Source organism: Pipistrellus kuhlii, unplaced genomic scaffold (genome assembly GCF_014108245.1).
Source record: "Pipistrellus kuhlii isolate mPipKuh1 unplaced genomic scaffold, mPipKuh1.p scaffold_m20_p_57, whole genome shotgun sequence".
NCBI lineage: Eukaryota > Metazoa > Chordata > Mammalia > Chiroptera > Vespertilionidae > Pipistrellus > Pipistrellus kuhlii.
In genome coordinates, this window is record NW_023425559.1 from 970,721 (window position 1) to 995,223 (window position 24,503).

The 24,503-nt window shown below is 71.4% G+C and overlaps 3 protein-coding genes across 12 annotated transcripts in view; 2 read left to right on the forward strand and 1 right to left on the reverse strand.

The window, feature by feature from the left end:
- The first annotated feature begins 1,083 nt into the window (after positions 1-1,083).
- ENTPD8 (ectonucleoside triphosphate diphosphohydrolase 8) lies at positions 1,084-4,275 on the forward strand. Of its 2 annotated transcripts, none has more exons than XM_036416894.2 (9): positions 1,084-1,252; positions 1,395-1,532; positions 1,941-2,140; positions 2,296-2,455; positions 2,535-2,765; positions 2,845-3,108; positions 3,525-3,635; positions 3,783-3,917; positions 3,994-4,275. In XM_036416894.2, exons 1-9 carry the CDS (start codon positions 1,127-1,129, stop codon positions 4,183-4,185), a joined length of 1,557 nt encoding a protein of 518 aa, XP_036272787.1. In that variant the 5' UTR covers positions 1,084-1,126; the 3' UTR covers positions 4,186-4,275. The 2 variants fall into 2 exon arrangements, with proteins under 2 accessions (XP_036272787.1, XP_036272788.1); XM_036416895.2 differs by having other exon boundaries at positions 1,086-1,252; positions 1,395-1,512; positions 1,990-2,140; positions 3,994-4,274.
- Positions 4,276-4,526: 251 nt separating this feature from the next.
- On the reverse strand, positions 4,527-12,233 carry NOXA1 (NADPH oxidase activator 1). The gene is made up of 14 exons (XM_036416981.2): positions 11,738-12,233; positions 9,727-9,809; positions 8,986-9,094; positions 8,140-8,274; positions 7,816-7,923; positions 7,365-7,427; positions 7,067-7,110; positions 6,291-6,423; positions 5,751-5,790; positions 5,527-5,585; positions 5,230-5,384; positions 4,966-5,077; positions 4,738-4,852; positions 4,527-4,666 (listed from the first exon to the last, which is right to left on the reverse strand). The coding sequence occupies exons 1-14, from the start codon at positions 11,912-11,914 to the stop codon at positions 4,581-4,583; spliced, it is 1,419 nt and encodes a 472-aa protein (XP_036272874.1). The 5' UTR covers positions 11,915-12,233; the 3' UTR covers positions 4,527-4,580.
- A 140-nt stretch (positions 12,234-12,373) lies between these two features.
- EXD3 (exonuclease 3'-5' domain containing 3) overlaps positions 12,374-24,503 on the forward strand; it is a 30,355-nt gene continuing 18,225 nt past the window's right edge. For 4 of the 9 annotated variants that reach the window (XM_045573867.1, XM_045573864.1, XM_045573865.1 and 1 more), the window contains exons 1-7: positions 12,374-12,499; positions 16,160-16,595; positions 18,039-18,103; positions 18,253-18,426; positions 18,666-18,833; positions 22,969-23,022; positions 23,870-24,009. In XM_045573867.1, coding sequence (XP_045429823.1) covers positions 16,214-16,595; positions 18,039-18,103; positions 18,253-18,426; positions 18,666-18,833; positions 22,969-23,022; positions 23,870-24,009 — 983 coding nt within the window. In that variant the 5' untranslated portion in view covers positions 12,374-12,499; positions 16,160-16,213. Of the gene's footprint in view, positions 12,500-16,159; positions 16,596-18,032; positions 18,104-18,252; positions 18,427-18,665; positions 18,834-22,968; positions 23,023-23,869; positions 24,010-24,503 lie in introns of all 9 variants that reach the window. The other 5 variants (XM_045573870.1, XM_036416980.2, XM_045573869.1 and 2 more) reach the window with 5 other exon arrangements.

A 24,503-nucleotide genomic window follows, 5' to 3' on the forward strand; every position in this document is an offset into this window, starting at 1 on the left:
GTGAGGGGCCGGCCAGGCCTGGAGGGGGGCTGTCCTGGCCTGGAGGGGGGCTGTCCTGGCCTGAGGGGGGCTCTCCTGGCCTGAGGGGGGCTCTCCTGGTCTGAGGGAGGTTGTCCTGGTCTGGGGTGGGCTTACCAGTCCTAGGAGGGTGCTGACAGTCCTGGGGGCTCCCCTGACTCTGGGGAGTTGGCCCATTGTCTTAGCCCCCCACGGGGGCTCAGATGCTGAATCCAGGGAAATGGGGTGTGGCATGGGGTCCTGGGGCCCTGGCTTTGTTCTGTCACCTGCTTGTCTCTGAGCCGTGGCCAGGACAGCCCTCGCTGCAGCCCAAGCAGTACCTGCCTCCTCTGAGCCTCCATCCTCCCTCCTTCTGGACGGAGGGAGCCCCCAGCTGTCAGCACCCCTTTAGGGTCGGTCAGGATCAGCAGGAGCAGGACAGAGGCAGCCTCCCTCTCTCCTCTCCCCCCACCCCACCCCCCCCCCCCGGCCCTGCTCCAGCCGTGTTTGCCTTCCTGGGGGAATAGATGATACAATACAAAATCACGGGGACCCCAAAGTGCTGCCGACTCTGAGATCAGGTTCCCCCCGGGCAGCGGTGCCAGCTGGCTCGAGGCTCTGGGTGACCCTGGTGAGCAGCAGCTGGGGCCCTGCCCTCGGGGTCAGCCAGGATGCTGCAGGGGGGGCGGGGGCATCAGGGGCCGGAATAAAACCTTTCAGCGCAGACTGCAGACGCAGAGGCTGGGCTCCACACAAACCCGGTCTCTGCTAACTGCCCCTCAGGTGCTATAGTGGAGACCCGCTTCCGGGACCCAGTGACCTCATTCGTCCAGCGGGGTGCAGGTAGGCCTGACCCAGGGCCCAGGGAGGAACCCCGCCTGGGGAAGGCCTGGGGGGGCCCCAGAGGAGGCTGGACCATGGAGGGGGTCCGAAGGGCAGCTGCCAGGACAATGGGGCGGGACGGGCGGGGCTTACAAGGGCGTGTGGGCTCCCAGCCCAGGCCGGCCTCTGGGGCTCGCTCCCACCCCCAGTGCCCGCCGCTCCTGGGCTCCCCCTGGCCCAGCGAGGGGGCAGGACCCCAGGGTGGAGCCTGCCCACTGCTGCCCCCCAGGCCCAGCCCGCCCTCAGCATGAAGCTGACGGTCAAGGAGAAGGTGATCGTGGCCCTGCTGGGCGTGGCGGTAGCCCTAGGCCTCACGGCGCTGGTGCTCGCCCTGGCGCAGGTCGCCAGCATCCTGCTGCCCGCGGACACCAAGGTGCGCCTGGGGGCGGGGCGGGGCGGGGCGCCTGTGCGGCGGGGCGGGGCGGGGCGGGGCGGGGCCAGGGCGCCTGGAGGGGGCGGGGCGGGGCCAGGGGTGTGCCGGCCCCACACCCTCCTGACACCGGTGTCACTCCCAGTTTGGGATCGTGTTTGATGCGGGGTCCTCCCACACGTCCCTCTTCGTGTACCGGTGGCCGGCGGACAAGGAGAACGACACCGGTGTGGTCAGCCAAGCCCTGACCTGCCGGGTGAAAGGTCAGCGGTCGCCCTGTCAGAGGGGGCGGTGTTGGGGCTCCCCGCCCCCCAGCTGGGAGCTGGCATGGGCTGGTCCCCGTCCCCAGCGAGTGGCAGATTACCCTCAAGGAGAGGGGCTCAGAGAGGTGGGGTGAGCTGCCCAGGAGGCCCAGCGGCTCTGGGGGTGCTGGGCCGGAGCCTGCATTGCCTCTCGGGTCTGGACAGGACCTGCCTGAGCCCTCCTGCCTCTCCAGCCTCGGGGGTTCCTGGGTGCCTGCCCTGTGGCCCGGCCCGCAGCCTCTGCCTGCAGGCCCCTCCCCTCCTGCACAAGGACCTGCCCCGGAGGGGGTCCTCGGGGTGACCTCCCCCACTTAACCTTTCCCAGCGAGGCCACGTGGGAGGCCTGGCAGGGTGAGAAGGTGGACACACCTTCTGGGGACCACTGTCCACCCAGCCAGCCTTCGGGGCCTGGAGCCTGGTCCTGGGCTGCTGTTTCAGGGCCCGGCATCTCCTCCTACGCCTCCGACCCCGCGCAGGCCGGCGAGAGCCTGCGGGGCTGCCTGCAGGAGGCGCTGGCCGCCGTCCCTGAGGCCCAGCAGCAGCAGACGCCCCTGTTCCTGGGCGCCACGGCCGGCATGCGGCTGCTCAGGTGAGGAGGGCCCGGGGGCCGCTAGCCGAGGCCTCAGCGCCCCCGGCGGGGGGGGGGGGAACGGGCGGGGGACGGGTGGGGACAGGTGGGGGACGGGCGGGCAGGCCTCCCGCCAGCTCCGCCCGTCCGTCCGCCCGCCTGTCCGCTCTGCGCAGCCAGAAGAACAGCTCCCAGGCCGGGCACATCTTTGCAGCGGTCTCGGACGTCCTGGGCCTAGCTCCCGTGGCCTTCTGGGGCGCCGAGCTCCTGGCCGGGCAGGACGAGGGCGCCTTGGGCTGGATCACCATCAACTACGTGCTGGGCCTGCTGGTCAAGGTGCCCGGGCGGCCTGCGGGGCGGGAGGAGCCGGGCCGCCCGCACGGCCGGTCCTGAAGCTGGTGCCGTCTCTGCCTAGTACTCCTTCTCCGGAGAGTGGATCCGGCCTCCCGAGGGGACGCTGGTGGGCGCCCTGGACATGGGCGGGGCCTCCACCCAGATCACCTTTGTGCCCGAAGGCCCCATCCGGGACCAGAGCACCCAGGCCTCCTTCCGGCTCTACGGCTTCGAGCACCGCGTCTACACCCACAGCTACCTCTGCTACGGGCGCGACCAGGCGCTGACCAGGCTGCTGGCCAGGCTGGTGCAGGTGGGCTTCGGGGTGGGGGGGGCCGCCGATGGGGTGCCCTGCCCCAGGCCGGTGCTCACTGCCGCCCTCGCCCCCGCAGAGCAGCACGGCTCCCCTTGTCCGGCACCCGTGCTACCACGGCGGCTACGTGGACACGCTGTCCCTGGCCCCCCTGTACGAGTCGCCGTGTGTCCAGGCCGCGCCCCGCCCGGACTTCCCCCCGAGCCTGCCGGTGGAGGGGACCGGGAACCCCGGGGCCTGCGTCTCCGCCATCCGGGAGCTCTTCAACTTCTCCAGCTGCCGCGGCCGCCAGGACTGCGCCTTCAACGGGGTCTACCAGCCCCCGGTGCGGGGCCAGTTCTATGTGAGCGAGGGTCCCGGCCCCGGCCCCGGGCCGGGCGGGCCCGGCGGAGCCCCGGGCGGGTGGGCGGGCCCGGCGGAGCCCCGGGTGGGTGGGCGGGCCCGGCGGAGCCCCGGGGCGGGTGGGCGGGCCCGGCGGAGCCCCGGGCGGGTGGGCGGGCCCGGCGGAGCCCCGGGCGGGTGGGCGGGCCCGGCGGAGCCCCGGGCGGGTGGGCTGGCCGGCTCCCTGGGCGGGTGGGCGGGCCCAGGGGAGCCCCGGGCGGGTGGGCGGGCCCCTCGGAGCCCCGGGCCGGGTGGGCGGGCCCGGCGGAGACCTGGGCGGGTGGGCGGGCCGGCTCCCTGGGCCGGGTGTGGGGTCGGGGGCACCACCTTGCCCGGTGCCGCCCCATCGCAGACACCCCATCTCCTCGCCACCCCCAGGCCTTCTCTAACTTCTACTACACCTTCCACTTCCTGAACCTCACGGCCGGGCAGCCGCTGGCCAAGGTCAACGCCACCGTCTGGGAGTTCTGCCAGAAGCCCTGGAAGCAGGTGGGTGGGCCGGGGCGGCCTCGCTGGGCGGGGACGCAGGGACCCACGCGGACAGGACAGGGTGGCCCGGGGTTTGGGGGAGCCATGGAGGGAGGACACCCCGTTGCTCGGGCCGGTGCGGCCTCACCGGCTCCCCGTCCGGCCCAGGTGGAGGCGTCCTGGCCCGGGCAGCAGCCGTGGCTGCGGGACTACTGTGCCTCCGGCCTCTACCTGCTCACGCTCCTGCTGGAGGGCTACGGCTTCAGCGAGGAGACCTGGCCCAGCATCGCCTTCCGCAAGCAGGTGGCTGCCCCGGGCCGGGGGGCGGCTGGAGGGGTGGGGCCCGGCCCTGACCGCCCGCCGTGTCCCCCTCCCGCAGGCCGGGGGCGCCGACATCGGCTGGACGCTGGGCTACATGCTGAACCTGACCAACATGGTCCCGGCCGAGGCGCCCGCCCCGGGCCGCGCCCAGAGCCAGGCCGTCTGGGTGGCCGGCGTCGTCCTGGTGGCCCTGACCCTCGCGGCCGTGCTCGCCGTGGCCGTGGCCCAGCTCCTCTGGCGCCGGGACTGAGCACGGCCCTGGAGCCAGAGGCCCGGCCCCCACAGCCCCGGGCCCGGCCCGGGCCCCGCTCCTCCCCGCAGTGCCCCCCCGCCGACCCCCCCGGCTGCGGCTGCAGCGTCGGAGGGCAGTGGGCCAGGCCAGCCGAGGGCCCTGACTCCCTGGCAGGGGCAGGTGGGGGGCTGGGGGCCCGGAGTCAGTGGAGCTTGGAGGGAGGGGGCAGGGGAGGCCCAGCCTGGAGCCCGTTACCGCCCGCGCCCACAAAACACGTCACACCTTGGCGGGAGCATCGCTTTTATTAAACCCTCCCTCTGGCCACGGACTTCTCCAGGCTGCTCTGTGGGCTCTGGAGGGGGGCGGGGGGGGGCCGGAAGGAGAGGCCGGGGCGGGCGGGGAGGGGCGGCTCCTCAGCGCGGGCCCGCGGGGACCACGAAGCTCTTGGGGAAGATGCCGACACGGCCGTCGCAGTGGCCCTCCAGCCAGGCCTGGTCCACTGCAAGGAACCACGTGAGCCACGTCCCCTCGGACCCGGCGCCCGCGTGGGGGGGGGCCCCTGGCGCCTACCCTCGCACAGCACGTCCACCGTGTCGCCCGGCCGCAGGCCCAGGTCCGCGGGCCCCTGGGCGGAGTAGCTGTGCCGGGCCACCACCTGGTAGAGGATGGGCCGGCCGCCCGCTGCCTGCGGGCGGTGGGGGGACACTCAGGCCGGGCACCGGGGTCCGGGCCGCCCCCTCGGAGCCTCCCAGCCAGGCCCCCCCAGCCGACCCCGCCCAGCTCACCGGCCCAGCTCACCCGGCACTGCAGCCGCAGCCCTGCCGGCCCCGACGCCGCCTCCGGCCGGGCCCCCCGCAGCCCCTCCGCCCGGAGGGGGACCCAGCGCCCGCCGGCCCCCGGCTCCTGGTAGCTGAGGGAGACCCGCCGAGCGTCAGAGCGGCAGTGAGGGCGCCGGCTGCGAGGGGAGGCCGAGGGGAGGCCTCTGACGGGCCAGCCTCCTCCAGCTGGGCCCCCCCAGGCCCCCCAGGTCCACCCTTGCCCCCCCCGGCCCTCCCCGGTCACCTGAGCTGCCCGCACTGGGCCTGGCGCGGGAGGGCCTGGCTCAGCAGGGCCCGCAGGTGGGGCAGGTCTGCTCCGCGGGGGGCCTGCAGGGTCAGGGTGAAGGCGCACTGCACCGTGACGGTCACCCAGGGCTCAGGGTCCCCGGCAGCCACGCCCTGGGGTGGGGCAGAAAGGCCGGTGGGTGAGGTCCGGGCTGGGGGCGGGGCTGGGGGCGGGGCTGGGGCGGGGCTGGAGGCTTCCCAGCCGCGGTCCCCAGGCCATTCAGGGGGACGGGGCCTGGGCTCAGGGACCTCTTACCCCGGCTCCTGTGGGGTCCTCGGGAGGTCCGGGGTCCGGGCCCCCAGCCGCCAGCAGCCCTGGGAGGGGGCAGAGCCGGACTCAGGCGCCGGAGGGGGCCCTCTGGGGGGAGCTCCCAGAGCACCAGGGCAGCGGGGGCACCAGCTTCCTCTCCGGGGGTCACAGAGGCCGCTCCCAGCCCCCGTGCTGCCCCTCCACAGAGCGCCCGGCCCCGGACACCTTACCTACAGGAACCTGCCCGCCAGGATGGTCCGCGCAGGGCCGCTGCAAGGGAAGGCAGGCTCTGCTGGGCCAGGGGAGGGGGCCGGGGAGGGACCTCCAGGGTGGGGTGGGGACTGGGGGTGGGGGCAGGGGAGGGGCCGGGGAGGGCCCTCCAGGGTGGGGTGGGGACTGGGGGTGGGGGCCAGGGGAGGGGCCGGGGAGGGACCTCCAGGGTGAGGTGGGGACTGGGGGTGGGGGCAGGGCTGTGGGACTGGCAGGGAATGGAGGGCCCTGGATGAACCGAATGAAGCTGAGCAGCTTCTCTGTGCGGCAGGATCCCGCCCCGGTGCTGCCCGAGGGCACTCAGCCCCCTGCCCTGAAGCCCCGCTCCCTCCTCAGCCTCACCCACACCGGGCGCCGTGCCAGGAAGGAGGCGGGTGCTGGGGCTGAGGGAGGTCGGGAGACCCACAGCAGGCCGGGCCCCGGGACCGCCCGGCCCTGAGCATGGGGAGCACCGGCCGCCGTCCCCCCGCTCAGCCTGGGGGGCCCTCAGGCTCACTCACCCGCTCCTCACAGGGGCTGGGGGCACAGGGGCCCGCCCGCCCGGCCTGCTCAGACCCGGCCTCCAGGTCTGCACAGGGGGGCGTCCTGGGGCCCGAGGGGGTGTCTGCTCCGCAGGCGCCTGTGTGGAGGGCCCTGGGGGGAAGGGGACCCCAGTCTCAGCGCTCACTTCTCCCTGACGCAGCCCCCCCCCACCCCCTCGGTCCAGGGCTCTGGGGGCCCCAGGCACCGAGGAGAGAGGAGCAGTGTGGACCCACCCCCTGTGCACCGTGAGCACCCGGATGGCCCTCTCTCCGAGGCCTGGGGTGGGGGTGGGGGGGGCTGCTGACCACAGCCCAGCCTGCGCCCCGTCCCGGAGCCTCACTCTGACCCTCCACGTGGTCCGGAGCCCCTCGAGGCCCCAAAGGGGGTCCCATGGGGGCAGGACGGGCTCAGGCGCCAGGAACTTGGGCCTTTGGCATGCGGGACACAGGGCGTGAGGAGCCGTGGGGGCGTGGGGGGCGGGGCCGGGGCGGGGCCATGGGGGCGGGGGGAGGGGCCATGGGGGCGGGGGAGGGGCCATGGGGCCATGGGGGGCGGGGGGAGGCGGTGAGGAGCCGTGGGGGGCAGTGGGTGCGGTGAGGGCTGTGGGGGCTGTAGGAGGCAGTGGGAGACTGGGCGCCCGGCCCTGGGGCTCCAGCCAGGTCCCACGTGGGAGGACAGGACGGAGTGGCCACGCCGGCGCCCGGCGCTCCTGCCGGGACAGGAGCGGAGCGCTCGGGGGAGACGCCCCTCCTACCTGGGGCCAGCCGGGGGCCCGGCTCCGCCATCCTCACCCCGGACCTGTGGGCACAGGTGGCATCCAGCTTGGTGCAGACTCGGGGGAGCGCCAGGGCGGGCGACTGGCAGGCTCCCCCGCAGGACTGGGAGCCACAGCCTGTGGCACAGGAGGGGACGGCCACCCCCACCTTCGCGCCGGAGGGAAGTTGGGGGCCAGGGGAGGGCTCAGAGCCGGTGGCATCTCCCTTCCCCGAGGAGAGACCCGCAGCCCTCTGACCCCAAACCCCGAGGCGGCGGCTGAGGAGGCGCCCACCCACCTGGGGCCGCTGAGGCCAGACGCCCTGGTTCCGGGCCTCGAGCGCAGGAGAGGCCACCACCACCTGGGGAGGGAGGGAGGGGCACCGGGTCAGGGCGCCAGCCGCACCCGGGCCTGTGATGTGCGCTCCCCAGCCCCTGCTGCCTGCCCATCCCCAAGTCTCCTCCTGCGGGCGGGGCTGCCCTGTCCTCGGCCTCCAGGCCTCCAGGCCTCCAGGCCTCCAGGCCTCCAGGCCGGCGAGGAGACACGCCTGTGCTGGTCACTGCAGGCTGTTCCCAGGACAACTTTCCAACACCCTGCTTCTCTGGAATCCACTGGCAGGCAGACTCCCTCCCCCCACCTCCCCCGGGCTGTGCTGGCCCAGGAGACCCTGTGAGAGACACACACACACACACACACACACCCCCGGCCAAGCTGGCCCAGGAGATGGGCGGGAAGCAGGGAGCACTGACCTTGGCCTTGCCCAGGAAGTCCACATGCTCCAGGCGCTCCAGGTGCCTCCGGGGCGGCCGGAAGACCTCGCCCCGGGGGACAGGCCGGGGCTGCAGGGGAGCCTGATTCTGGGGGAGCAGGCATGTGCCTGAGTGGGCGCCTGGGGAGCCCCCACAGGCCACAGCGCCCGGCCCAGCCCCCCGCACCAGCCGCCTCCCTCCTCTCCCAGGCTGGTCCTGGGGCGTCTGCACAGGTGGGAGCCCCGAGCCGCACTCTGAGCCCGGAAGCCGGTCTGGGTCCGTTCGGGAGCCCGAGGGGGCCGGCCCCCTCACCCGACCCCTCACCTGCACGTGAGCCAGGGCCACGCTCAGGTCGCCGTGGGCCCCGTCCGGCGCCTGGTTGGTGGCGTCCTCCAGGCTGCGGGCGGCCTCGGCCCAGAGCCCCAGGGCGCACTGCGCGGCCGCCACATTGAACAGCACCTGGGAGCCGGCGGACGGTGGGCATAGCCAGGACCTGCCCCGTCCCACCCGGGGTCAGCCCTTTGGGGCTCTGGCCAAGCCCTGGTCCTGCTCCAGGCCCGTCCCCGGAGGGACCCCCTGGTCCAGCCGCCTCCCTCCCGGCCTCAGCGCCAGGGCCTCCGGGTGCCTGGTCCGGACCCACCACGGAGGTCCAGGCTCCGACCCGCCTCCCGTCCCTGGGGCGTCCAGCCTGTCTCCTCGCCCCCCCTTGTGTGCCCAGCAGGGCCCCTCATGGCCCCTTCCTCCCTGCACTGCACCCTCGGGTCTGGGGTGCTGCCTGCTCGGCCCTGTCCCCTTGCCCCATGGGAAAGGACTTTTGACGGACACGTGGGATTGGGTGGCTCCTGCCGCTGCCACCCTGGGTTCCCCACCAGAGCCTGCTGGGAGCCGCCTGCACCGTTCAGAGCCCCAGGCCGGGACACAGGTGGGCTGTGGGCCCGCACCCGACAGGCCTTTCCCACGACCCCCGGAGGCTCCGAGACCCCGTGTTTCTGGGCATGCTGGGGTGCAAGGGGCCCCAGCCTCCTCGGGGTAGCAGAGTGACCAGCAGGGCCTGGGGCACCCTGGCCAGAGGGAGCCTCGGTGCACACAGCCCCTGTGACAGTGACAGTGGGGCCTACGGGGTGACCGCCGCCCATGGACAGCGCCCGGAGGCCCGGCCGGCCCGCTCACCTCCCAGGCCTGCAGCTTGAAGCGCAGGCCCAGCTGTGTGTAGTCGATGGCCGCATTCCCCCGCAGCTGGGCCAGGGCCTGCTGGAAGTCGGCCAGGGCCTCCTGGGACCTGCAGGAGCCGGGGCCCGGGGTGAGGGGGGCAGTCCTGCCCGCCCCCCCCCCCTGCCCGGGCTCCAGGGCTCCTGCTGGGGCCGTGGCGGTCACTCAGGTCCCAGCCAAGGGCTCAGGGGCCAATGCTCAGATGCGCTGCCTCTGGGAGGCTGGGTGGAGCTCCGCTCTGAATCCTGGGCGTCTAGCTCCCATGCCTGGGCGTCTGCACCCCAGACCCCTCTGGAACCCCGGCTGTGCCCGGGCATTCCCCTCCTCTCTCAGTCCCCGCCCCTCCGGCAGAGCCCCCTCCCCCGGGGAGGCTGCAGAGTGGGGCCATCAGAGGGTTTGTCTCTGGGAAGGGCCGCGGTGCACAGCCTGGCGAGCAGTGAGGACTCCAGCCCCCGGGGATGGGGACAGACCCCTCCAGCCCTGCCTGCGTTCCCACAGGCCCCGCTGCAGCGAGGAGCAAAGGAGGGGACGCCCTCCATGGACTGGACTGTGGCTCTGCCCTGCACCCTGCTCCATCCAGTCCAGTCCAGTCCAGGCGGACGGTGGGGTGCAGCCAGGACCCACCCAGGGGGTGACCCTGGGAGAGGCGGGGGCGGGCGCACAGGGGGCCTTCAGAAGGGGAGCCCGGAGCCTCGCGCTCACCTCCCCACCTGGAGGCGGGCCACCCCACGCTGGAAGAAGCCAACAGCCAGGCAGGCGTCCTTGGTCACGGCCTGGTCAAATGCCTGCGGGGAAAAATGCCCGCGGGATGCCAAGGTCTGTAACCCAGCCCGCGTCACAGACCCAGGCCGGGCGCGTGACCGGGGACAGGGCCAAGGCATTCCTTCGGCCCTGGGGCTCCGGCCTGGCGCACAGCACTCAGGGCCCTTTGCTGCCCCCCCCCCCCCCCGCCCGGCCCCCAGCTCCCCAGATGCCTCTGGAGGCTCAGAGCAGCGATGTCGTGAGCACCCTGCTGTTTGCCGGGAGGCGGTGGATGAGTCACCTCGGGATGACTCCTGTCTTTTGGAAACCCTATTTTGGGCGCTCCTACACAATGACACACTTAGCTAACGGCATCGGAGGGACACACCGCTCCTCTCCACACGGCAGCCTCTGTTCCCCAGGAGGAGAGGCCGGGGTCAGGTCCTGTTCGACGGGGGCGGGGCCGTCGCCTGGGCCGGCTCAGGTGGGAGGCGCGCAGACGGGGGCCTGGGGGCCGCGCGGGGGCCGCACAGGCTGGGAAGCCGCTTGCTCGCTGTCCCTCGGGGGAGCCGCCAGCCCCAGGCCCGGTGGAGCCCACAGCCCTGCGGCCCCGCGCGCCCCTCCCCCCCGCCCGCTCCCCGCAGCAGGCACCAAAGGCAGCTGGCCTGTCCTTTTACTTTTAAAAAACATACAGACTTTGTATTGACTTCAAAGAGGAAGGGAGAGGGCGAGAGAGAAACATCAAAGAGGAGAGAACCATGGAGCGGCTGCCTCCTGCGCGCTCCCCATGGGGGATGGAGCCCACAATCTGGGCCCGTGCCCCTGGCTCACAGGTCGGCGCTCCACTGATTACTAATAAGCCTCACCGACTATTATGTCCCCGCCCTCAGATAGCACCCTGGCGCCCCCTCTGAGGGTGGGGAGCCTTGAACACGCAGACCCTCCCCCGCCACAGCCTGAGCCTCTCTGGCTAAAGGGCTGGACGCCTGGCCCCCCTTCCTTGGGCAGCAGTTCCCCTGAAAGGGTCATCGGGAATCGTGGGCTCGTGTGCGAGGCCAGACGTGCGGGGGTCCCTGTGCACTGTGCCCAGGCCCTTCGCCGGCAGACAGACAGGGATGTCCTTCCGCATCAGACCCTCTCCTTTCTTTCTTCTTTATAATATATATATATATATTTTATTCATTTCAGAAAGGAAGGAGGAGGGAGAGAGAGAGAGAGAGGAGAGAGGGAGAGAGGAGAGAAACGTCCATGATGAGAATCATGGATCAGCACGCCCCCTACTGGGGATGGACTCCGCAGCCCTGGCGTGTGGCCTGGTTCTTAGGTGGATGCTCAGCCACGGAGCCAGGCCGGCTGGGCACACGCTCCTTCCGTTTTCACCGACAGAAGTTGGGGGGCGGCATTGCTGGGGGCCCTGTAAAGCCTTCAGCCGGCAGAGAGCTGCTCTGGCTGCCCCGGGGAGGCCGGGTGTGTGTGCCGCTGTGCACCTCAGTTCTTGGCTGCTCTGGGGAGCAGGCTGGGAGACAGGTGGGTGCTCACATCCGGGGTTTGGGCAAAGAGCTGTGTCCTCACCACAGGCACCTGCTGAAACCCCAAACTTTACATCTTGGGGGACAGGTATGTTTCCAGGTGTGTGAGCACCTCGCTGGGGAGCACCTGGGCGGGTCCTGGCCCTGGCCTTTCCCATGACTGCGAGGCTGGCATTGGGTCATCGCAGCGGGGAGGCGGGAGGAACCTGAGCCTCCTGCCGGCCCTGGCTCAGCTCCCAGAGAGGGTCCCGCCCACCCGCTCCCACCTGCCGCAGGTGCTCACTGGGGCAGAACTGCCCGGATGTCTCCAGGGGGCCCCGAGGGAAGGGGGCCCTGAGCTGGTCTGACCCCATGGCTGTGGACCCGGAGCGGTAAGCCAGGCGCCGGGGTCGGGGAGCAGCCCCCAGAGGTGGATCTCCGCACCAGCCCGGGACCCTGCTCACCCGCAGCGCGGCCTCCGGGTCCCCGGCCAGCAGGTGCACGCAGCCCACGTTGAAGCACATCTTGGCGGGCGGCTCCGGGAAGCCGGAGAAGAGGCGCAGGGCGCAGCCCCAGTCCCCGCGCTCCACGGCCTGCACGCCCCGCTGCCAGTCGCGCACCTGGTCCCCGAGCGAGGGCATGGCGGCGTCCGCACCTGCTCGCCGCCGGGAAGTCCCAGCTTCCGGGCAGGAGCGGGCAGGTGGAGGGTGGGGTCGGGGAAGGGTCCGGAGAGATGACCGCGGAGCAGGGACGTCCGGGTCCGGAGGTGGGCTCGGGCTGGGGGGCCCCTCCGAGGCCGGTCGGGGGGTCAGGGGAGGCGGACTGACCCCGGGGCACCTGTCCGGGGGCAGGATGTCCCCAGAACCCGGTGCGCCACGCCTCCTGCTGTCCAGGGGGCCCCTGGGGCACAGCGGCCCCGCCCCTTCCCGCACGGCCCCGCCCCATCGGGCAGGCCCCGCCCAGTATGGCCAGGCCCCGCCCCCCAGTGCTCGGCCCTTTCTGTGGCGCCCAGCCCCGCCCCCGCTCCGCCCAAGTCCCGCCCCTCCCGGGCTGGCCCCGCCCCCTCAGGACTTCCGCCCCAAAGCTCGGAGCCTCGCGCCCCGCTTCGCCCGGGATCCGGGACCCGCGGGGCCGCGCGGCCTGGTGCTCCGGGAAAGCCGTCCGGGTCCTTTGCCTCCGCCGCTGCCGGGGCCGCGCCAAGGTTCCGGGCGGCCCCGCGGGTTGAGGTGAGCGCCCCCCGGGGTGCGCGCCGAGGCGGGCGGGCGGGCTCGGCGGCGGCTGAGGCGCCGGAGGCCGGGCGGGGCCGCGGGCAGCGGGCGGGGCTCAGCCCGCACCCTCAGGGGCCGAGCCGCCGCCGCCGCCCCCGGCCGAGTCAGGCGCGAAGTCCGGTCCGCGCTCCGGAGCCGGCGCCGCCGGAGCGCGTCCTGGCCTCGGGCCCCAGGCGGCGGCCCCAGGCGGCGGCTCCGGGCAGCGGCGGGCGCCCTGGGGCCCAGGCAGGCCCTGGGCCGGCCCCCCGGGGGAAGCAGGGAGCAGCGCCCGCCGCACTGGGGCTGCCTCTCAGGGGCCCCGCGCCGGCCCCAGCAGGCGGACCAGCCTCTCCGGCCTCGGGCTGGGCGCCCAGATGGCCCTGTGGACTGGACCCTGAAAACGAAAGTTCTAACAGCGACACTGCTTGTGGGGGCACGAGCCAGCCCGGCCGAACTGGGGAAGCGGAAGTGGGCGGCGTCCCCCGCGGAGCTGCCCGCGCGGCCGGTCCTGCGGCTGCGCACAGCGCCCCCTGCTGCCACTTGGAAGGTGGCTCCCTCTTTGCGGCTTCCCAGTCTAGGGGGGCCCCCAGGACCAGGCCCCGCACAGGGGAGAGGCCTGGATTTCATTTATTATCTGTTCATCCTCCCCCGAGGATGTCTCCCACTGATTTTTATTTTTTTAAAAAAATATATATTCTATTGATTTTTTACAGACAGGAAGGGAGAGGGATAGTTAGAAACATCAATGAGAGAGAAACATCGATCAGCTGCCTCCTGTACGCCCCCCACTGGGGATGTGCCTGCAACCAAGGTACATGCCCTTGACAGTTCAGTCCGCAGGCCGACGACGCTCTATCCACTGAGCCACACCGGCCAGGGCTCCCCGCTGATTTTCAGAGAGTGGAAGGGAGAGAAACACCTCGATGGGCTGCCTCCTGCACCGCCCCAAACCGGGTCCGGCAGGGAGGAGCCTGCAGCCCCAGTCCATGCTCTGTCCACGCTCTGTCCATGGAGCTCCCCGTCCGGGGCGAGAGGCGTTGAGTGCAGGAATTCGCTCACCGGGCTGTGGAGACAGCTCGTCCACGCCCCCCCCGGCAGGCTCACAGGCCAGGCCGAGCCAAGGCCGCAGCTCACGGGCAGGCTGGCGGGAGGCCGGGCTCCCTCCGTGTTGCTCGGGGGGCCTTCCGCGGTGGACGCAGAGACGGAGCAGCCAGGCAGAGCCAGCAGGAGGGCTCAGCACAGACTGGCAGTTCAGGACAAGCTCCCTGTGGCCGGCTGGGAGAGGACCCCCCTTTGTGAAAGGAGGAGCTGGGGGGCGGTGGCCACGTCGGAGGGGAGGGGAGAGCTCGGGAAGGTGGTTTCTCAGTGGCCCGGGTCCTGCCAGGAGGCCTCTGGGCTCTGTAGCTGACATGGAGGTTGAGCGCCCCCTGCTGGCCTCCCGTCCGTCTTCAATGCGCCCAGCACGCCTGTGCCCCGGACCGCAGCTGTAAACTGACCCCATGGAAGCCTGGGGCCCAAGCCATCCTCCCTGTGAGGTCAGAGGGCCTCAGAGATGGGGCGGCCAGCCCGCTGGGGCCGTGGGGCCGGGCAGCCCTCTCTGTGCCCAGCCTGTGCCGAGTCCCCCAGGAGAGGGCAGGCGGGATCTGGACAGACGGGTGGGCCCGTCATGGTGGGTGAGCGGCACCTGGGCCTCAGAGGGCTCCCACTCGGGGCCCTGGAGGGCGGGTCTGGGGAAGGGGGACGGGAGGTGGGCGGGGCCGGGCTGGGGACTGTATAGGGTGCTGAACCAGGGCAGGCGGGGCCGTGTGGGGGGCAGTGGCTCTGTGCGGGCCCTCCTGTGACCGGTGCCCTCGAACGTGGGGAAGGCGTGTGCACCTGTCCAGGCGGCAGGCGGCCGGCCGGCCCACATGGGGCGCCCTGACCGTGTCTAGGAGACAGCGAAAAGGAACGGGGTGCAGTGGAAGGACCTGGCCAACCTCGGTTCCCTCCCCTGCCTGTGGCCAGCAGCCCCCTCCTGCTCTCACAGAGGGTGGGACAGGGGGCACCCGGCCACAGACACCCCCTCCCCAGGGCCCCGGACCCCGAGCAGCTAGCACGGGGCAGCGCTGGTGTCTGGGTCCCTGTTACAAATCCACGTGAAGCCCCAACTCCCGGAGGCCATATTGGAGGTGGGCTTTTTAAATTTATTTTTAATAAATTTCTTTCATTGGTTTCAGAGAGGAAGGGAGAGAGGGAGAAACATCAGTGACGAGAGAATCATGGGTCGGCCGCCCCCTGCACGCCCCTCATTGGGGGGGACTGAGCCCAAACTCGGGCCTGTGCCCTGACCAGAATCGAACCCGGGACCCTTCCGTCCATAGGCCGACGCTCTATCCATGGAGCCGCACTGGCTTGGGCTGGCAATGAGGGTTTTAAAGAGGTGATTTAGGTGAAATGACGTTCTGGCTAAGTAACGGGTGACCTCGTGAGAGGAGGTGAGGACACACACACACACACACTCACACACATACAGACACACACACACATACAGACACACACACTCACACACACACAGACACACACACACACACTCACATACAGACACACACACTCACACACATACACACACACTCACTCACATACACAGACACACATACACACACTCTCACACACACACACACACTCACACACTCACTCACTCACACGAGGGAGGCCGTGAGGACCCGGGAGAGGGCCGCCTGGCCACAGGCCTGCCACCTCCTCCTCCGCCCACAGGACGCAGTGCCTGCCGCCCGAGGGCACCCGGCCCGGCCCCTCCGGCAGGAAGCGTGATGCCTGATGCCGCGGCCGCTGCCCGAGCCCTGTTTCCCGGTGGATTGTTTGCACCGGGCGGGCGGCCGGCCGCTCCAGGTGGCCGGCGCGGAGGTCCGGGCCAGCGGGCGGGAAGGAGGCCGCGCTGGGGCCTCAGCGCGTCGGCGGGGTCGGGAGCTGTTGTGGGAGGTGGTGGGGTGTTGTGGGAGGTGGTGGGGTGTTGGCACAGTAGTGACCTCTGACCTCTGAGCTGGTCAGTCAGACAGGAACCCGGAAACAGCCATACTGTGTGCTCCTTAGACATGTGGACGTGCCCGGCCCGGTGGCTCCCTGGCCGAGCGATGACCTATGAACCAGAAGGTCGGTTCCATTCCCGGTCAGGGCACGCACCCAGGTGGCAGGCTCCATCCCCAGTAGGGGGCGGGCAGGAGGCAGCTCTCTCTCTCTCTCCCTCTCCCTTCCTCTCTGACATCAATAAAAATATATTTTAAAAAAAGAAACATGGACATTAAGACCCACAGACGCCGAGGAGCCCCTGGGAGCGGTCTCCGGGCCGGCCTGGACCTGCAGGCGGCCGTGTGGTCCTGGGGTTCCCTCAGCCGCCTGAGCCCCAATAAAACAGGTTTGAGGAGGGAAAGCGGGGTACCCTCGCCAGTGTGGGAGCGCGTCCAGCATCAGGCGTGCGTCCGCCGAACCCGGTGGCCGAGGTGCCGGTCCAGCCTGGGTTCTCACTGCAGGGCCCCCAGGGCCCCCAGCCTCTGAGATAGGGAGGTCTCCCTGTGTGCCTGCAGCGGGATCCCTCTGCGCCTCCCCCCAGGTGGACCCAGCCTGACTGTCCCGCTTCTCTAGTCCCACCTCCTCAGGCTGCCTGCCGCCACCTGTCCGGGCCCCCCCGCCCTGAGGATGGACCCTGGACAGCCCGTTGGTGCAGACCCTGCTGGTGACCCTGCCAGTGGAGACGCTGCTGGTGACCCTGCCGGTGGAGACTCCGCTGGTGACCCTGCCAATGGAGACGCCGCTGGTGACCCCGCTGGTGACCCTGCCAATGGAGATGCCGCTAGTGACCCCGCTGGTGTCCCTGCCGGTGGAGACCCCACTGGTGACCCCACTGGTGGAGATGCCGCTAGTGACCCCGCTGGTGACCCCGCTGGTGGAGACCCCACTGGTGACCCTGCTGGTGACCCTGCTGGTGCAGACCCTGCTGGTGACCCTGCCAGTGAAGACGCCGCTGGTGACCCCACTGGTGGAGACCCCACTGGTGACCCCGCTGGTAGCCCTGCTCCTGGTGAGTGCTGCTCTGTGGGGGAGTCTGTGTCCCCTGGTCCTGAGTCCAGCTGGGCTGCATTTGGCTGGGCTGAGGGTGTGGGATGCGGAGTGAGGGGTGCATGCCTGGGCTGTGTGTGTGTGTGTATGGTGTATGCAGGGTATGTGCTTGTAGTGCACATGCATGATCCCCGTGTTGGCCGTGTGGGGTGCATGTGCATGTGCAGGGGGGCTCTGTGCTGGGGTAGCATGGGGTACGCGAGCTGTGTGTCCCCCTCCCTCCCCCCCCCCAGTCTGTGCTGAGCACAGTGTGGCATGAGGCTCACCTTTGGGGATGAAGGGGGTGACGGGATGCAGGTGGGGTGGCCGGGGCAGCCCGGGGACCCTGACTCGGCCGCTGGCCCCGCAGCTCCTGGACGCGCTGCAGAGCACGCGCTCCGGGCGCCGGCACGCTGGGCCTGCGGAGAGGGCCCCTCAGAAACAACCGGGAGGGGATGCGGGCCGGAGACTCAGGGCTCACACCTCGGCCCTTTCTCCAGGGGCGGCCGGGGCTGGGCCCCCCGGTGCCACTGGGGGGGGGGGGCAGATGGCCAGGCCTGGGCTGAGAGTCACTGCAGCGAACACGAGTGTCGGTGTCTGGTGCTCAGGCCGCCGGCAGGCACAGCTGTGGTCCAGGCAGCCAGCTCAGCGTGGGCACTGGGTCCTGCTGGGCCGAGGGCGCGCCAGGCAGTGGTGGGAGCCTTTGAGATCCTGAGCTGAGAGCAGCCTCCTGCCTGGCCGGGGGGGAGTTGGGGGGAGGCAGGGTGCTGCACTGGCCACTTTGTGGGGCACAGGGGCTGGGGTGGCTCTGTGGTCACCGCCCACTGCTGGAGGCCAGGTGTCTGCCACCCAGCATACATACACACTCATACACACATAAATACTCATACACATATGCACATTCACATATACACACATATACTTGTGTACACATACTTGAACACTCCCACACTCATACATACAGTCGTGCACACATGCACACTCACACAGTGCACACGCACACACTCAGATACATGCCAGCTCTGTGCTCTCAGGCTGTCCTGCAGGGTCGGATGGACAGGCAGAAGGACTGTGGTGGGGCCTGGGGCACTTGGCCGTGGGGGGGCAGGCTTGGGGAGCACCCAGCTTGTCGGGGCACAGCAGTAGCCGGGCATTGGAGGAGGGGCTGTGACATGACGCCGAAGTGGGGGACAGACCCGCTGGACATGCCTGCAGGCTCAGCTGGCCCTCAAGGGGCCTGGTCAGGGCTGTGGGCGCGGCCCTGCTGGTTGCCCCCCTGCCCCCAGCTCACGGCTGTTCCGGGACCTGCAGTCCCCGTGGCTGCAGTGCCACCCGGGCTCACAGGCCCGAGGGGTGGGGGCCTGGGCACTGGTGGTGTCAGTGAGCCCGCCCACCACAGCCCTCCGTGGCCCTGTCTCGTCCCCAGGCCAGGACATGCTTGGGTTCCCGCCGGCCCTGCAGGCGCTGTGGTCGGCACGGCAGCCGCAGCAGGTGAGCTGGGTGTGGGTGCTGGCCGGGGCCCAGAGCACAAAGGCGGGAGCACCCACTGCCACAGGGAATGCCTGAGCCTCTCCCACCTCCCGCTGTGCCCCGAGCTGGGGCAGGGCTGGCGCGAGCACGCATGACAGGCATCTCCACAGTTCAAGGAGGAGGCCTGGCGGGGCTTTGCTGCCCTGGACGACCCCCGCACTGCCCTCCTGGACCTGCTGGAGGGGCGCGCGGCCCCCTGGAGGAAGGGCCCCTCCCTGGAGGCCTGGCTCCTGAGGGAGCTAGAGCGCTGGCTGCAGGCACAGCCTCCCCTGGGGCCCTCCCAGGTAAGCCCCTCCCCGGGCCCCCATGGGCCACCCCCCACAGAAGCTTCTCCCGCCTGCGTGCCCAGCTGACGGGCCTCACAGCTGGGGTTGCTGGGTGGTGGGGGCTGGGGACTCAGCCTGAAGACCAGCCCCTCAGCCCCTGACGTCTCCCTCAGCGGTGTCTCCGCCTCCGGGCCCCACCCGCCCCGCCCCGAGCCCCCGGCCAGGGCCACCAGCTGAGACCAGGTCTCGGCTTCCAGGGCAGCCCGGGGCTGGGGCCCCTGCAGGCCCGTGCGGCCAGGCTCCTGTCTGACAGCCCCCCGAGCCTCGTGGAGCCGCTGGTCAGGATCTTCCAGCTGCAGGACGCAGACCGGGGGTCAATGCTGGCCCTCGTCCACCGGCTGCACCAGGAGGGCAAGTTCAAGGAGGTGAGTGTGACCTCCGTGTGGTCTGGCCCCGCCCCATGGCTGGGGCGGCCTCGGGGCCATCCCAGTTCTCAGCTGTGGTTCTCTACCGGTTTGTGGGGTCTGTGGGGTGAGCGAGAGTGGGCTGGGCTCACAGGGTCCACCCCGAAGTGCCTCTGCCTCCACCTGGAGGTGCCGGGGCTCGGGGACCAAACACCCAGACCCAGCTCAGGGCCATGCTGCTGCCGGGTCCCAGGGGCCCCCTGTGCCCAGGGCCTTCCTCCTGAGGCGCCCGGCCCTCCCACTCTGCCGGCGGCACAGGGACACCCTGGCTCTGGCCCAAGGTCGTGCGCCGAAGCGCCTGGCCTGGGACGCTGCCCCAGCCTCCCAGGGTTTCGTGCTGGATACCCTCTCGGGCCAGAGGTGCAGGGCGTGGGAGAAGCCAGTGAGGGTCCCTCTGCCCCCCCATGCCACCCCTGCGCCTGGGCCAGCCTGCTGTCCCTCTCTCCTCCTCCCCACAGTCACCGGGCTTCTGTCGCTGTCCCCGCCTGGCCCCCCGGCTGCCCTCCTGTGGGCCCTGCAGCCACGGCCACACCCGGCCAGGCTGGGAAGTCCCTGGTCTGATGGGTGACAGGGCACATCGGCATCTATATCGCCAGAGCCCTGGGCGCTGCGGTGCCGCTCCTGCACCTGCCAGGGCCCTGCCTGGGCTGTGGGGTGGCCCCTGCGTGTTTGCTGGTCAGGCCACGGTGGTGACATGAGGGACTGGCTCCCCAGGTCCTGGGGGCTCCCGGCCGTCGCCGGCTCAGGCAGGACCCACCTCCCACCGGCCCAGCAGCCCCGGGCCAGCCCCCAGCATCACGCTCCTGCTTTGGATGGAGGTTCAGTGGGGGGCACAGGGCTGGCACCCGGGGCACAGATCACCGGCCATGTGGGCGAAGCTGCCTGCTGGGGGGAAGGCAAGGCGTGGGCCTCAGTGAGGACACCCTGTGAGCGGCCTGGAGCCTGAGGGAGGGGGCCTGGCCAGCGGCTCCGGGGACTCGTCCGAGTGGGGCGACAGGGAGGGGTGGGCCTGCAGCACGCAGGGAGTGCCTGGGTGGCTGAGCTGTGCTGCGGGCGCACGGGGCCGAGGCGATAGTGGGGCGTGGGGTGGGGCGTGGGAGTGGGGCTGAAGCAGGGATCCCAGGTGCAGGTGGGGGCTAGGGCCGGGGAGGGCGCCCCAGAGGGAGGAGTCCGGTGTCCGGTGATCAGAGACAGTCCTGCTCCTCGCACAACCTGGCCAGAGACAGGGCTCTGGGCGCTGACCCCACACCCGTGGCAGCTGGGCGGGGCGGGCACCGAGGCCAGACCCTGCCCCCACGTGGGCCCTTGTTCCCAAGAGCCCGTCTGGTGAGGAGGCTCGTGGGAAAGTGGGCGCTGGGGCCGGAGGTGCGTGCCCTGCGGGCAGCGTGGGCCCCGCCGCCAGCCCTGCCGCCTGCTCTCTCGCCCGGACGCCCGGATGGACACTGCGGGCGGCCCCGCTCGCGGGCTCGACCGTTCCCAGCTGAATGGGCGGCTGCGCCGCGGAGAATGCGGACGGGAGGCAGGCCCGTCCGTCTCCGGTTACACTGGGCCTTTCAGAGTGTCTGGCGCTGCCGGGGCCTCTCGCTCCAGGCAGAGCCACACAAAGGGGCCTTGTCCCCCGCCCTGTGCGCCAGCGGATTGTCCCGCCGCGGGCGGGCGGTGTACGCTCCAGTGCCCGCGCCCGGGCGCACTCAGCCGCCGAGCCGAGCGCCGGGCACCGCTCAGTGCGCCTTGGTGTTTCATGTCCCGGCGGCTGGCTCCGGGCCGATGAATGCCCGCTTTTGTCTGCCGAGTTATTTTATTTACATTTCTTAAACAGCTTATCAAGGTAAAAGGATAGCTCTGCTTAAAAGGGGGGCCTTGGCTCCGGGCCCAGCGAGCCTCGGAGGCGGGGGCGGCACCCTGGGTCCCAGGCCACTGCCCCGGGCAGCCCGGGCGCGGGCACCCCTCCCCCCGCCGGTTCTCGGGGTCATTCTCCCCAGAAGCAGCTGCTCTGGGCCTGTCGGGGAGTCCCACCTCCCGCCCTGACCGCCAGCCGCGGGGCCTGCCCTCCGGCTCGGCCTCTGGGCCGAGGTCAGAAAGCCCGCCAGGGGCCAGCAGCCCAGCCCTGGGCAGTCTCCTGCGGGGCCCGGGCCCTCCCACCTGCGCGCCCCTCTGGACCTGGATCTCAGGCCGGTTGCAGACACCTGGCCGGAGTGATCTTCCCACACCTGCTGGGCCTCACGTGACCAGGCCTGGACAGTCTGGGTCGTACCTCAGCTGCAGCCCGTCCAGAAAGGACCAGAGATCGACTCTAAGCCCAGCCGGGGGCAGAACCACGGGCAGCCCCCACCCAAGCCCTCGATGGGGCCAGGCTAGGGAGCCTTCCTGGAGGGGGCGGTTCTGCTGCCGCAGTCCCCCAGGTCACTGTGGTGGCCCCAGTGGAGTGGGAGCGCCCTCCCGTGGCGGGGTGAGACCAGGCAGCCTCCCCGTGGACCTGTGCCCTCCCCCAGCCCAACCTCCAGCCACAGAGCGGGCCGGGAGAGGCACCCTGGGTGCATGGAGCGCTCTGGCTGAGCCTGGCCAGGGAGCCGGCTGCTGTGGGAGACCAGCGGCAGCAGGGAAATCCCCTTGGACAGGGTTGTGTAGGGCAGGCCCCTCTCAGGAGAGGCCTGAGCTCTGAGCACAGCACCCTCCACACTGGCCCCACCCCGAGCGGAGGCCCCTTCCCAGCCAGTGGGCAGGTGGGGGGTCCTGCATCCCCTCCCCCAGCCCTGCACCCCCTCCTCAGGCCCTGCACCCCCTCCCCTGACCCTGCACCCCCTCCCCCAGCCCTGCACCCCCTCCTCAAGCCCTGCACCCCCTCCCCTGACCCTGCACCCCCTCCCCTGACCCTGCACCCCCTCCCCGGGCCCTGCACCCCCTCCTCGGGCCCTGCACCCCCTCCTCAGGCCCTGCACCCCCTCCTCAGGCCCTGCACCCCCTCCCCGGGCCCTGCACCCCCTCCCCTGACCCTGCACCCCCTCCTCAGGCCCTGCACCCCCTCCCCGGGCCCTGCACCCCCTCCCCGGGCCCTGCACCCCCTTCCCTGACCCTGCACCCCCTCCCCCAGCCCTGCACCCCCTCCTCAGGCCCTGCACCCCCTCCTCGGGCCCTGCACCCCCTCCCCTGACCCTGCACCCCCTCCCCTGACCCTGCACCCCCTCCCCCAGCCCTGCACCCCCTCCTCAGGCCCTGCACCCCCTCCTCGGGCCCTGCACCCCCTCCCCTGACCCTGCACCCCCTCCCCTGACCCTGCACCCCCTCCCCGGGCCCTGCACCCCCTCCCCGGGCCCGGCACCCCCTCCTCGGGCCCGGCACCCCCTCCCCCCGGCTCTGGGACTCCTCCCCCTGGCTCTGGGACTCCTCCCCCGGCTCTGGGACTCCTCCATTGGCCCTGTGCCCATCCAGCCACCTTGTGCCCCTTCCCCGGCCCTGGGCCTCGGGGGCTGGTGGAGACCCCGCTCTGGAGCTGGCCCGGCTATGGGCAGGGTCAGCGGGCACTGGGCAGGGCCCGCCCTGAGATCCAGCCAGAGGCCCGGAGCCTTTCCCAGCCGCTATTTCGGTCGTTTCTGTGAGCGGCCGGCGAGCGGTGGCCCTGTGGTTATTTTTGCGCGTAATGGGAGCGCGATGTATGGAAATATTAATAGCACAGGCTGCCCTACGTGCGGCTCTCAACCCGGCGTGTTCTCTGCCAGAGCCTGGGTCAGGCCCGGCTCCCGTGCACGCCCCCCCCAGGACAGCTGCCCCCCAAACTGCCGCTCCTTGGCACGTCCCCGGCCGGCTCTGGGCTCCAGGGCACGTGATGAGGGCTTCTGCCTCTTGCCTGCCCCCCGTCCTCTGTCCACTCAGGAGCAAGCCCTGGTCAGGGTCCCCTGGGTCCAGCCCCCGCTGAGACCCCATCCGGGGACAGCACAGGGCTGTCCCACCTGCCCGACCCCCCCGTGCAGAGCAGGCAGGCCCTCGCTGGCCCACAGGCCCTCGCTGGCCCACAGACTGGGCGGTGACCAGCGTCCGTGCAGAGGGTGGCCGCCCGCCCCCCCGCCCTCCCCACGTGACGGCCCTTTGTGTTCGCCAGGCTGTCATGCTGGGCACGAAGCTGCGTCTGCAGCTGGAGCTGGACCTGGACATGGTGAGTGTCTTTCTCATGCAAATGCCCGGCTCCCACTTGGATGCGGCCCAGGCCTGTGGACGGGCGGCAGCCCACGCTGGGCCTGGGCCTGGCACGCACTGGGCAGGGCGGGCCGGTGCCGGAGGTCAGGGGTCACGTGTGAAGGGGACCTCGAGGAGGGCGGGAGGGGCCGCAGGTGCCCCTGAGTGGCCAGCAGGCTCTGGAGTCAGATGCTCAGAGTGAGGCCAGGCTCCTCTGTCCTGCGGGGGCCACAGGGGCTCCCAGGGGTGGGCCAGTGAGGACCGCCTGAGGCGGGCCCCGTCCAGCCTGGGCTCTGGGTAGCTGGACCTCCGAGGGTGTGTGGGGGGCTGACAGCAGTGAGGGGCTCGGCTGAGGCTGGTTCTGGCAGGGGAGTGGCCCATACCACACGGGGGCTCCCTCAGGGCCCGCGGAACCCGCCGCGTGGGGTCCTGGCCTGCGGGGGGCCGTGTGCGGGCTCGCCCTCCTGCGCGACCCGGCGCTCCCGCCCCAGGACCGCTGCCGCTGGGCCCCGTGAAGACCACCCGCGCCCTTCGCCGCGGAGACGGAAGGCACAGCCGCAGGGACCAGGCCCAGAGCCGCGGGCCCGTGTGTGTGCATCTGAGTGTGTGCGGGCACACGTGTGCTCATGCGTGAGTTGTGGTTGGTGCACGTGTGTGTGGGCTGGGCTCTGACCTGCTGGGCTGTGCTCCCGGGCAGGTCCGCAGATGGCCGGCCTGCTTCTGACGCCCGGGCTGCTCCCTGCCCCAAGGAGGAGCGTGGGCTCAGCCGGGGCGCAGCCTGAGGGTGCCTCCCCCCCCCCCCGCATCCCCTCCCCCACCGCCCGCAGATGAGCGCCCCGCTGCTGCTGCAGGACCAGCTGGGCCTCGTGGAGCGCTACGTGCAGGGCTTCCCCGGCCTGCAGCGGCGGCTCCTGGCCCTGCTGGACTCCTGGTGCCGGCCCGGCTTCGACGTCGGCGTTGTTGCCAGGTGAGTCCGGGGGCCCAGGGCAGGGCGGGCGGCAGGCCACGGAAAGCCACTCGCCCGGCCACGTGCTCACCAGGGGATCCGCAGCCAGGCCCCGGGGCGAGGCCAGGCGGGGGCCAGGGGCTGGGACGGCAGGAAGTGGGTGAGCTGATGCCTGAGGCCTCCAGCCCCAGTCGGAGCTGGTGTGTCCGGCGGCCCCGCCCCTTCGCTGTGGCTGCGCTCCATCCGCTCAGAGAGGGCGGCGCACGGGGCGTGTGTGCGATACGGGGTGACACCCGAGGGTGGGCACAGGGATGCCCCGGGTGGCCCCGTGCAGCTGTGCGGGGGTGCCAGCGGGTGTCGGGCGGTACCGGGTGGGGGCCAGGCGGCCGCCTTCCCTGCGAGCCCCTGGAATTGCCTGACGTAGGACCGTGCGTCTGGGTGACTGATGAGAAGGAGCACCTTACAGGGCTGTTGTTTTTATATGACTTCTATTGACCTCAGAGAGGGAGGGAGAG